Genomic DNA, 13,022 nt, shown 5'->3' with positions numbered 1-13,022 from the left:
TCCCTCCACGTAATAGTTTCATAGCGCCGAAAGACTACCTAGTGTCCGATAGCGATTAGTTCTAGACGACGAAGCGCCGCTGGATAGGTGACACCGTTTGTGTGCAATGCGGTAGAAAGATCATACATTCGATCTTCTGTTTGAGGGAGAAAAATCTCATGGTTGAGAGGTTGTAAATCCTAGTTGTAGGAATCTGCCCCAACGATCTTCACCAACTCTCCTTTCACTGCGCTATGAGTTGGTAATGATCAGACCAAACCTTACATGCATCTCATAGTGGTAAGCAAAAAAAATTGTTTTACATTGCGTTACCCTACAATGAGGGGTGTTGGTTAGGCCAGACATTCAGGGCCGATATAAGACGGACCATCCACCTGGGCGTATAGGGTGGTTTGGGGCATCCGGCTCATGCTTTAACTAGTCACCAAATCTTAAAAAAAAAGAGGTGCAAACCCTAGAACTCCTATGCAATTCCGATCCACTTTTTACTCATTTGGTAAGGCTGGTATGGAAAGAAATCAAAACACTGGTACGGTGGTTACGATTTCATGACAAGTCATGGCACATTTTACCCTTTAGTAATGATTTCATAACTTTATTGTTATCTGCGCCAAACACTCAATTTTTGCAGGCATGCTCGGTAGGCCTGGCAAGAAGGCTTGATGGCAACCAAACACTGCCCAAGCGATTGCTTGAGTAAGTGCCGCAGCTAGACCCTGCCCGGTCCGAGCAACGGCTTCACATGAACAGTAGATAACTTCTGAAACAAACTTGTACAGTGGAGATACAGAGCCCCCACCACATCCGATAACTGTGTTCAACAATCTGAGGTTTACATACGGGACCAGGGTAATGTTCCCAAACTGACAGGCGACTGCCCTATGTGCTTAGTGTAACATATAGCACCTTTCCAACCACCAAACAAAAATCCATCTCCAAACGAACAGCCTCTTACAACCCTGTGAAACATCCCGGAAGACTATCTATTTGAAATGAAGCGCAAAATTTTCTATAACATGAACTAAAGTGCTAATTAAATTGCTGCCCAAACTGTAACAGGATAAGCCAATCCTAGATCACATGAAAGCTTATAGAATGAGGAGAAACGGGTTTTACATCATCCCAGTAACAAACCTGTAACAAGAAAGGACAGCAACTGTAACACATTAGCTGACGAAATGTGATGCTGCACGAAAATGTATGATCGGCACTCAGAAGATGACTTGCCTTTACAAACCGAACCTCTTAAGCAGGCTGCTGTTCCACTATCCACTATTGGTCAGGAGTCAGCACTGCAAAACAACAAGGCAGACATTAGGAACATTACACTTTGAAAGGTTAACAAAGCAGCCAGTAGAAACACTTCACACAAAAACCAGTTAATTAACTTGTTTGACAGATTAACTAGAATTTTTAAAACAATGATACAAAAAACTTATTGCTAAACGCCTCAATTTAGTTGTCTGTTAAATACTTCGTCCGTTTACCATATTATAAACCGGGGAAAGACAAAAAAAAAGGAACGACATGTCAATTGCTACATAAACAGAAACTAATTGTTAAATAGGCCAACAAGGGCAGAGGATTGGTTTCGCAGGCTTTTTATTTAGAGACTGTTGGGCTATCTTCCAAAAGATAATTAATGGGGATTCGTAAGTCATTTGAACTCCCCCAAGCTCCCCAGGTTACGGGGACACTCATCAGACTTCAGGTAGTCAGAAGGTTTGCCCTAAAGCTAAAGGCTAAATGGTTAGGCAACTGAAGGATATCTATATTTCCAGAATAGGCAAATATCATCCAGCAGCAGGTTTTCCTTAAGATTATTGGTGCACTGGGAGAAAAGACCAATAAGGATTTGGGACTGTACACTTGCTCAACTACAGCTTTTATGCTGATGGTTCTTCTTTGTTCGTACCCCACTGTTCCTCACTATCATTTCCATTCACATGGATAGTGCCATCAGTAGAACCATCAGCCTCGACCTCAACAGCATCTTCTTGGCTCTCTTCTGCTCCGTCATCTTCAAAAACCTGTTGAAGCAAGATGGCGTTATCATTTATGCAAGGATGGAATGTGATAGGGACCAAAAGAAGAACATAAAAATATTTACATTTAAAATAGATGCAGTGACTTCCATAAGTTGACCTGGCTAACCAACACAATGTACCGATCAGGCTGCGTTTGGCAGCTATGCTTTTGGAGTTTTTTTACAATATCATTTTCCATACACCATAGTTATTTTTAAAGAGGCCTTCATTCGTACTATGTTTTTTTTATAGTTTTGACAACTTTGGTGTGCTTGGGGTCAACAAATACCACAATTTTATAGACCATAGTATTTTCGCAGTATTTCAGAAAGAGGCCTTGACCTACTTTTTGTACACTAAACTGAAAAAAGTGGTTTTTAGATACCAGAGCATTCATTATGCAGGGATTGAAATACTGAGGTTTTAGATCACTATGGTTTTCAAAATACTGTGCTGCTAAACTAAGCCTTGGTGGTAACAGTGTAGTCATATAAATATTCCTATTAGGGGCTTGTTTGGATTGCAACAAGAAATACGAAATAAAAATATATAATCCCTTTCCAGGCCTACTGAGTTAAAGAGATTAAAGTATATAGAACATACAATGCATGAGGATGAGGATCTGGATAAAACAAAAAATCTAAATACTGAGCGATCGGTTCCAGGCCTTAGGGACCAAACTCTCTTGGACAGCACCAATGGGAGGAGATGAGTGGGGAGGGCAAAAGAGAAAGGAGAGGACGATGAGGAAGATGAGGGGGGCTGACATCATGTCGACTACAAAGGAGGAAACCACCGGGAGGTTAAATGGGGTGTGGAATTACATAAGGGAGATGGGCACGAACGTCCACGCCCTAGCGCACTGTCCAAGACAAAATACCAAATAATTTGTGCATTTGTAAGCTCGCCCTAATGTGTTCAAGCGAAATTCGTATCACCAAGAAATGTATCAGATGGCAGAAAAAATACCACTCCGCAAGCCCATCTTAGAACCAAGAATAGTAGAAACACACTGACAACAAATACACTCACTCTCTATGAATCAGACACAATAAGAGAAACTGCTTTCGGCCCAGAGGATAATAGCATGGGATATCTTCCGAAAGAAGATAAACCAAACAAGATTCCCCACTGACAGATAATGACTGAATTTCATGGAAAGGATCATGATTTCTAACTCTTCAACATTTAGTCTTTATACCATTGATATTGTCTCAGTTGTTAACATACAAGGAAAGGATGATGCGGTGCTAGTGGATAGTGATGCAAAACACACACCCACAGGTTACTGAGCAGGTCTATTTTGTTGCAACTATAACATGCAGTCGTGCACATGATTAATTTATTTATCATCAGTTTATTGGAAATGTATAATTTTCTCTGAAGGCGCAAATGTTACCCCTCTAATGGAAACATGCCAACAATCAACTACTAAACTGAAAGAACATATAGTGCTGACAAATTTTATAACAAATTAATAGCCTAATTGCGCAAGCTAATTTCGGCTTACGCAACTATTTTCTGCATAAGTAATACCTCTTGAACAGTGTCATTTTCATTTGTTAGCTCCTCATCGTGAATATCCTCTTCATGTGCGTCCTCCTCTTCTTGTACATGCATGTTCTTGAAAGCTTCCACAAGACTCTCATTGGGCCTTTCAGAATGAATCATGTATTCCTCAGCAGGTGGATAGATACCCCTGTTAAAAGAGGATTTTTGTCAGAAGGGTGACAAATTAATAGCTTGAAAAACATGCACTGGCATCATTTTCAATTTCGTCAGATGTTCCAGTTAAAGCTAAATCCAAACCCTAGTTGCATTGATGAAAGAATGTGATCAGTAAAACTTCACAGCAACATTGCTTTAACAATATAAATGAACCAAAACCTTTTGGGGGCGACAGTAGCTTCTACATTGAGAGCAATCTGCCAGTCTTCAAATAAGTTTGGGTATTCATCAGGATCTGCCAATGACTCTGCTGCTTTTGAGTTTACCTACGAAGCATATGAAACAAAGCAAACACCATCAGTTCATAAGATGTGGCCCCTGGACATTAGAGAAAGTGCAGCATAAGTCCAAACAAGAGAGCAATCAACAAATAGCAAAGCATGATTCCAGCTAATGTTTACATCATTACTCAAACGATATGTAACCATCCTGAATTCAGTGTATCGGAGTTAGCTCGGATATTATTCTTATTGAATTTGAAGCATCATTATAATCCAACTCTGTGACCGCTGCTGAACCATATCATGGAATTGACGAACGACAATTACATGCTTCATTGTGCAACTTATGTTTTAGTAACAATTTGTGCTGAGGAGATGTGTGCCCATCAAACTGTTATCATGAAGGCCTGGAAACTAGAGAACAAAAGCAAAGAATTTACAAGGCTGGCAGTACCTTTTGGAGATCTTTTTTCCATAATGCTACAATCTCTGGGACTTTGCTCGGAAGATAAGATCTCGCCATCAATGCTGCTTCCGGAATGCGATTGCTGTATAGAGAACAGTTGCACAGTTAAACATACAATAACATGTTTGAAGTGATGTATGAAACAGGACAGGCTCACTAAAACGATCATACCTTTCAATCAACAATTGAAGGCATTCCTCCAACTTGCCTAGCATGAACAAACAAAGGAACGCAACATTGTTCTTTCCTTGTTCTTTAGCCATAGATGCCAATTTTGTTATCCCTTCAGCATCCCCAATGGATGAATACAAAAGCAATAGACCGCTGAGATCTAGTGCATGTAGGAGGCACTCCTCTGCCATCTCGAGCTGCAAAAAAGTTGTATGACACATGAGAAGGAACACAACATGGGAAAGTTATTTGGACGCAACTTATATAGGTTTTGCATCCTAGTATAAGATAGAAACATAACATGGCAAAGTTTATTAGAATGCAACTTAAAGACTCATTCCGATGCTGAGTTATTAGCTTTTACATTTCCCTTTTTTTGTTAAAATTAAGGTTGAAGAGGACATGTTGAATTGAAAGAGCATTTCTGATTCAAGCATGATGTTGAGTGACAACTAAAGCACATCCTTTCCATCAAAACTGTGCTCTCATACATCTCTACATCCATGCCGTATTATATTAGGTTGTATTCTGCCTAGTCATAGTTATTAGCTCGTCCATTTATCAAATATTAGTAAATTCAAGTGATATGGCAAAACAATCCAATTCATTAGCACAGTATATAGTGAGCATACAAGGTAACTGATAGACACAGTAGCTGTGTACCTTTCCAGTTGAGATAGCTAACTCCCCTAACTGCTTCCACTTGGACTCACTTTGCACCTCAAGAGCAATTGCCTGCAAAATAACTACTCAGAATATTTGAATGAAGGAGGGAACTTTCTTGGAAATGAGAAAAACAATAGTCAACTATGCCTTTGCATCATCAACGCGGCCAAGCTGAACAGCCAGGTCAAATCTGTAATTAGAGTCCGTTGCTATCTCAAGGGCTTCCTCCAACATGCCCCGTGATTCCAAGAAATGTGCCACGCTGAAAATAAAAGGTTATCTTTGTATGCCGAGGCAAAAACTGCAAAGTACAACAAATAGTAGAACATGGGGCACCTGTCATATTGTTCCTTCGGTATAGATGGCAAAATATCATTTGCACGATCAAAATCCCCACGCAGCACTAGTGTTTTATACTCGATCAAACTAAGGAGTAGAGTGTACCCAACAACACTACAATAAGAAGTGTTAGCTTCAGAAGTTTATTGTGAGTTGATGCCATAAAAGAATACCAGAGCAATAAAGATAAAACTCACTTAAATTGCTTGTCAATAAGATAGACACGGCTCTGGTTAGCAAGATATCCTAGTAAATACATTGGCCGGTCCAAGTGAAATAAGGTTGTGACCTGTAATACATGGAACCGTATGACTTGGGAGTGATACAAACAGTAACGAATGATCTAACTGGAATCATACATAAAAACGCCTTTTGATATGATAAAAACACTCACCTCTCCTCCTACACAGTAATTAAGCCGTGATGAAGAATTATTGTAGATAAAACAATCGCCAACCCATAGCCCAGTTCGGATGCGTTCATTGATCTCATGAAGCAGTTCGAAGGCATCTTCCACACCTTCCTCACCAACTGAACCCCCTCCGTCCAAATGAGAAGATACAACATCCCTCTGGAAGGTAAAGAGATAACGTTGTGTTAGTACAGACTTTTAAATTAGAAAAACAATTGCATAGAAGTGCTTGATGTAAGAGTTGCTGACGTTTTGGCACAATTAACACAACAAAAGAACATTTGTAAATAACGCCTGCAGATGTCACGTAACTACAAACTGTAAGAAGGCAACACAGTTCTTAACAGAACTCACATTGTACTTCAAAATGTAGAATGATGTATCACTTGCAACTGTCACCAAATCACCACTGTCAGCCCAGTAGAGATTCTACAAGAGAACAGCAGATTTTTTTTAGTCGCATAACATACCAGATGACATGGAAAAGGTGTTTGATTCTTGAAGCAACACAATAAACTTACCTTCACATTGACATCAATTCGACGTATCAACCTGCAATCCGCCCAGTCGTAAAAGCAGATGAAATCATTTGTACACATAGCCAATAATACTCCACCAAACACACGTTCGACGGAGAATGTTGGTCTTATACTTTTCCTCTCCTGAAATTATTAGATATCCATCTTTCAGGTTTTGTAGTAACAAAGATTGACATATGGAAATAGTTGTTCAAGTGTTAGCTTTCAAGCCTTTCATCCTCCACCCCACAGCAAGTGTCTAGTTCAAGCATTCACATACTAACATGCAAAATACAATATGTTGACTACCAAATGCTCAAGTTCCCAGTCTGGTCCTGAACCAGCAGCAGAAAATACTTGTGCATGTCATATATTTACTTTGCACTTCACAGTTTACATAAGAAAATATCTTTCCTTGTTTCTAACATATGCCTGTTTTCATTTTTCACATAGATAGGAAATTGTGAAATCAAGATAAGATGTGACAAAATTGACCTGGCTACCATTATTATTAAAAAATGTGCAGCCAACTTGTATGGTTAAATGGGCAAACAGCCCTTGTATTATGAAAAAGAACAAATATCGATTGAACATCTATAAATTGCAGGAGTTCTGGGTTCATTCATGTATGAAGATGGGAATAAAACACGGAATGGAATTTGTGTTATAGCATTGCGTGTTCTCTTATCCATAGATGTTTCTCAAAGACAGAACCATAATAGTTACACATCAATACTTCAATAGTAGGGAAATGGAGATGTTTACTTGGTACAAACCTGGAAATTTTTACTGTATATCTTTATCCTCGAGGTGCTTTCCCTTACAGCGTATTCGCCATCAGATGACCAAGCGAATTCAAGTGCAGACCCAAATGATCTATTTCTCCATGCTAGTGCTGTATAAATTATGTATTCTCCATCTCCACATACAACAACAAATCTCCCGTTGGGATTGTGCCTTAAGTTCTGAAATGAGAATCAAAGCTATTAACTTGCGAATGAAAATGGAACAATAGACAAGTAAAGCTACAAAAAAGGTTTACTGTTTAACATGAAGATAAATTCCTGTTAATTCAAAGTAATGTGCAAGTTGTACAGAAGAATCTCTTAGCAATGTGCAAGTTGAATCTCTTAGTGGTCATAAAGTCATAACAACCTCATGCGCACTTCTTTAAACCATCGAAGTTTAATTCAAAACCAACACTCAATTCCATATTGTGCTATTACTAATCATGAACTTATGCATTTCACTTCAGTAGAAGAGCTTCATTATACCGCAGCAACTATAAATGCCGGAAATAATAGGATATCTAAATGTAAAAATGTGATTACACCAAAAGTAACTCACAATCCTGCACATTTCAAAGTAAATTTGAATAAAAATATTTTAGCATGCATGATTACATGTCTATAGTAATGTGAATCTTGCTCAAACAGAAAAAAGAATGACCAATCAGAAACATGGGAGTAAAAACAAACATCTAGATGACAAATAACAGCATCACTATGTGAATGAGGCATTCACTACGATATAAAATATAACCTACTTGTGGATAAAGATCACAGCTTCCCAGCTCCTTCACAGCCAACGGTAATCGCTCACCATCCGCAATCTGACAGATGATACAGGTTACAGAACATACATAAAGCTTATACCAAATTAACAAGCCTTCAACACATTAACATGGCAAAGAAGAAGAACCTCATTGCCTGCACCAACAGTCTTGATATTAACAGTTTGGATTTCGTTATGTTTTGCCCATATGATTTTTCCACTGTTGTCCATGCTAGCAACCGGAACTTCACGGCCAATTTTTATCATAATTGTCCCTTCATCATATCCAATCACAATCCTATAAAAAATTAAAATATTTTATATCACTACCTTAACTTGAAAGGAAATAACAAGTAAATAAAAGCCTGAACTCCGCATTTTCAGTGAAGAATTTTTTTGGAAGAAACAGTTTAGCAGATACACAATGTTGTCACAATATAGGAAATTGTGTCACAGAAAAAGAAAATGGATTGTTAGTGCGTCTGGAGCTTCAGTAGCAGATGAGGAGACATATTCGTGTATTGGCCCTTCACATTGACCATATTACCATAGAACTGAAATAGAGCAAGAGCTAAATATTCATTACCTTCTTGACCCCTTCATGTATCCTAAAGCCCAAACTCGCTCAAGACCATAATTAAGAGTGTTCTCAAGCCTGCAAGTGCATCAAGCAAAGTGTTATTCACTTGTTCTACAAGAAAAGAAATAATTAAATGCTTGGGAGAAATGGAAGAATTAAGCATAGACCACATTCTTGCTCATGATTCATGAACAAGGCACTATCTACACTGCCAATTTAAAGAAATAAACTGCCATGAGTTGGGAAATAACGAATGTGTATAGTCCAGTGCAGAAGATATTACTATTATTGCAAACAAAAAACATGTAGAAGAAAAAAACTACAGACAGTAACTGTATTGCGTGTAACTAAATAGATGTTGGTAAAACAAAGCTGGTTTTCAGACAGCACACTGTTAGTATCATCTCCAAGCAATATCATAGTATGAGAGAGAGAGAGAGGGTACCTGTAGGTTGTAGAGTGCCACAAGCGAACTGTGCCATCCTCTGAGCCAGTAATTATAATAGGTAGTTCTGGATGGAAACAGACAGCGGACACATTGTGTGCATGTCCTTCAAGTGTTTGAACACAGCTCTTGGTTTGGTAATCCCAAACCTGATCCAACAAATTGAGTAATAAGTCAGATCAATCCCAATATACCCTCACAATAGCACAATTCATTGCAGATGACACACCTTTGCAGTCTGATCATCAGATCCAGTAATTAAAAATGGTCGATCACCACCGGTGAAGTAATCAACACAGTTCACGCCTTTTGAGTGGCCATCTAATGTGAAGTTAGGATCAGGAGAACCAATACTCCATATCTGAAGTTCACGTTCAATATTAGGACATTAGGCAGGGTACAGACCAAGATACAAAACAGGACTCAGTTTAACCAGCATCTTTTTGAGGAACAAATACAAACCTTTATCGTGCGATCAAGGGAAGCACTAGCAAAAGTATTGGTATCCTTTGGGTTAAATGTGACTTGCATCACATAGTGAGAATGCCCCTCAAATATGTGAGTGCACGCCCAACCCTTATCCCAATCCCAAAGCTTAATTAACATGTCATCGGATGATGACAGCACAAAAGGCTGGGTTGGATGAACAGCCACACACCTGATGTAATCAGTATGAGCTTCAAATACCTTGACCTTATCCATTGTATTGTAATTGTACACGCGGATAAACATATCATCGGCACCAGCAACAACCCATTGCTTCCGTGCAATAAATTTAGCCGAACGAACTGCGACAGACATGATATATCAAAATGATGGTATATCTGGCAAGATAAGTAAGCAATTCGGTGGGAAAGCATACCTGGTAACTCTGTGACTTCAAATGATTTCACCATTGTCTAGGGATAAATAAATATATAGTTTTGTCAGTCAAGTCTTAAGATAAGCTATACAAAGTCATTTATCTCAGTCATAAGAAGATAAAAAGATGCATTTTCATTTTCAGCCTCCTCTGCCCCTTTGTTCCCTTATAATAAAGTGACATAGATATAGATTAGCAATTACCTAAAAATCGATGGATGTTCCTTGTTACTTTAACCTCGTCAGTAGATTTTAAAAATAGTGACATCAAAGTTTTTTTCTCTGGATTTTACGTAATTGCTAATCTACACGTGTTTGATATTCCCTCTCTTTTCCCCTTCTAGGAGAAGTCACTACCAGTGGCATATCACCTAGCTCATTACTATACACACCGTAAATCGCGTTTCAGAAATATACAAATTAAATCTAACTATCTAAGTACATCTTCATTTCTATACATGAACGGAAATATCTAGTTTCATTACAACATACAAGGAACAAGTGAACACCATCATCATTGCTTATAATCTTCATCGAGTTTAGCTGAAAAATTACAAAGGCAAATTATGAAGGCGGGCTGCTGTGAACAGTCACCTACCTGCGTTTGGTAGTTCCAGATGCAGACACTCCCCGAGTAAAGACTCGACAAAATCCTGTGTAGCACAAGAGAATGGTCACGCTATATACCACGGTTTGGCGGAAGCTTTGATCACCCGCACGTGAATTTCGTAGCCAAAATGAAAACCAAGATCATATTCACATCACACGAACTGCCCACTAACCATGGCTCTGTCGGATGCAGATCCGCGGACTTGACCCTCTCCGACCTCTGCGCGAGCTTCCTCTGATCCAACCAAACACAAAACCGACATAAGCGACACCACACCAGACATTCACCGAGTAGATCCCAGTAAGAGGCATCGCGATTACCTTGATATCCAACCGGAGCGGCTGCCACATTCACGGCCATCACCCAAAAAAACACGAAAAGGGGAAATCACGTCAGTACATAGCGCAACAGAACCCCAGATCCACCGGGAATTCGACATGTCTCGTGGCGGATCTCGCCGCGGCGGCGGCGTGTAGCCCGCGCGCGATACGAACAAACTAAGCGACGGCCAGCCCCGCCATCGCCTGATCTCGGATCGCATTCGCGTGTAAGCGGCGAGGAGGGGCGGGGAGGGAGCAATTTGTCGGGAGGGCGGGAGACAGACACACGTACCATTGTGGCGGCTCGGAAGCGCGCCGAAGCGGGAACCTCGGGAGGACGAGGTTCCTGGGGGTTTGTGGTCGCGGGAGCGTGAGAGGCGGAGCCGCTTGGGGGGCCTCTCGCCGGGCCGGGAGGGGGAGGGCGCGGCGCGGAGAAGAGAAGATTTGTGAACGAAGGAGGAAGGGTGGGAAGGAGGAAGTGGGTGATGGCAAACGGGGTCTCGGTCGCTCGGAGGCAGTAGTATGGTCGATTGGATCTGAAGGTTGTGTGTGTGTGCGTGTGTTGCACTGTTGCCTTTCCGATGTTGACTTCTCCTGCTGACGTAGTAGCTAAGCAACGGTAGATGAGATCGTCCACTAAACTCTTAAGACGTTGTTATTGGAGTTTACCAAACGATCTGCTGCGGTTCATGTATAATGGTGATATCTAAGTTCTTTCATTGTGAAAGGTGTTTTTCAACAATTAGGTTTTCGAGGGAAAAAGAAGGCGGCCGCGGATCTCATCGGTGGGCTCACGGGATTCACCGATCAAGGATGGCGACATCCTCTGGGTCAGGGAACTCACGTGAAGTAGCGCTCTCGCCCAAATCGACAAGGGCTCGGATGTAGGAAGCGCTCGAAAAGATGGACATCTTCGAGGAAGAAGCAACACCGCTAGTATACGTTGATGACGATGCTATGAAAGAGTTGTCGCTTGCAGGGAAGATCCTTTATCGGAACCTCTTCCACATACAGACAATCGCCAACGTCCTGCGATTAGCTTGTGAAAACCCTATGGACTTGGTCTTTCGTTCTGTACGGAAAACCGTGTTTGTATTTGATTTCGAATCACAGCGTGATTAGGATCGAGTCGGAGATGGATCGTCTTGGCATGTTAGCAAACATGCAATGATTTTGGAGGAATTCATGGCGTGTATGTGGCCGTTGAAGTTGCAGCTTGATAAGCTTCAGCTTTGGTTAAGGATAATCAATCTACCCTTCCATTTGAGAAATGAAACACAAGAAGAGGCAATTGCAAAACAGAGATAAGAAAGCTAGTTCGATTCAGTTTGATCTTATGGGGGACTTCCTAAGGGCAAGGGTTAAAGTGGACGTACGTAAGTCTTTGAGGAGATGGATACTTGTTGACTCGGAGTGGAGGAAAAGCACTGATTGGTATGACATACAATATGAACAAGTATCCCGCTCTGTTTTTCATGTGGTCATCTAGGGCACTCCGATCTTCTCTGTCCGATGTCAGGAACTTGAGATGCAAACAGTGATCTGCCTTCCCGGGCTAGTTTGAGAGCACCGGATGAGAGGAAGAAAAGCGGTTCCACTGATGGACTGTTGCGAGAATCTCAACAATCACAGACTTCCAAGAAAGAGGCTGACTCCTCGTCCAATGCAGCGGAGAAAATCGCGAAGGTGTAGTCCCTACTTAAGAGTAGAATTAGTGCAAGCAAGAGGAAAGATGGATCTGAAAATCAAAAACAAAATTTATCGCAGAATCGAGGTGCCTCGCTTAACTGGTGGTTCGGGTGTTGATCAGAATGATGGGGACCAAAACAAAGAGAATCCTGATGGTGAACATGATGATCTGAACGATTGGGGTATGGGTCGAAAGAAAAATAAACCTACTCCAGCTAACTCTGAGAATTTAGCAGAGGCTGCAGGTCGGCCCTACCTGAGCCAATGGTTTGCATTAGATGGAATAGACGGGGGCTTGCACTACAAAAAAACCACTTCTGTGATGATACGTGTTTGTCATAGTAGGCCACGTTTTCTGTCATGCATGTACATCCATGACGATTTTATGACAGAATCAATATAGTCATACATGTGC

The 13,022-nt window shown here is 40.7% G+C and overlaps 1 protein-coding gene across 2 annotated transcripts; it reads right to left on the bottom strand.

The window, feature by feature from the left end:
- Window positions 1-754: 754 nt before the first annotated feature.
- LOC125528120 (coatomer subunit beta'-2-like) lies at window positions 755-11,470 on the bottom strand. Of its 2 annotated transcripts, none has more exons than XR_007292324.1 (26): window positions 11,211-11,470; window positions 10,919-10,939; window positions 10,771-10,832; window positions 10,587-10,641; window positions 9,990-10,026; window positions 9,590-9,915; window positions 9,357-9,488; window positions 9,128-9,276; window positions 8,689-8,757; window positions 8,250-8,400; window positions 8,095-8,160; window positions 7,325-7,513; window positions 6,552-6,692; window positions 6,385-6,459; window positions 6,013-6,189; window positions 5,816-5,907; window positions 5,616-5,732; window positions 5,427-5,541; window positions 5,277-5,348; window positions 4,614-4,810; window positions 4,431-4,524; window positions 3,915-4,021; window positions 3,564-3,726; window positions 1,868-2,030; window positions 1,228-1,292; window positions 755-1,134 (listed from the first exon to the last, which is right to left on the bottom strand). XR_007292324.1 is itself a non-coding variant. In XM_048692631.1 (26 exons), the coding sequence occupies exons 1-25, from the start codon at window positions 11,211-11,213 to the stop codon at window positions 1,273-1,275; spliced, it is 2,745 nt and encodes a 914-aa protein (XP_048548588.1). In that variant the 5' UTR covers window positions 11,214-11,470; the 3' UTR covers window positions 755-1,134; window positions 1,228-1,272. The 2 variants fall into 2 exon arrangements, 1 of the variants encoding a protein (XP_048548588.1); XM_048692631.1 differs by having other exon boundaries at window positions 1,916-2,030.
- Between the last annotated feature and the right edge of the window lie 1,552 nt (window positions 11,471-13,022).

Source organism: Triticum urartu, unplaced genomic scaffold (assembly GCF_003073215.2).
Source record: "Triticum urartu cultivar G1812 unplaced genomic scaffold, Tu2.1 TuUngrouped_contig_4648, whole genome shotgun sequence".
NCBI classification, from domain to species: domain Eukaryota; kingdom Viridiplantae; phylum Streptophyta; class Magnoliopsida; order Poales; family Poaceae; genus Triticum; species Triticum urartu.
This window is presented reverse-complemented; position numbering and strand designations above follow the sequence as displayed.

Excerpts from the sequence above, each read along its gene's own strand:
- LOC125528120 (XM_048692631.1), bottom strand. Across the intron at positions 10,833-10,918 it reads CGCTCCGGTTGGATATCAAG|AGGAAGCTCGCGCAGAGGTC; the intron begins GTAATCGCGATG and ends TGGTTGGATCAG. Across the intron at positions 8,401-8,688 it reads TACATGAAGGGGTCAAGAAG|GATTGTGATTGGATATGATG; the intron begins GTAATGAATATT and ends AATTTTTTATAG.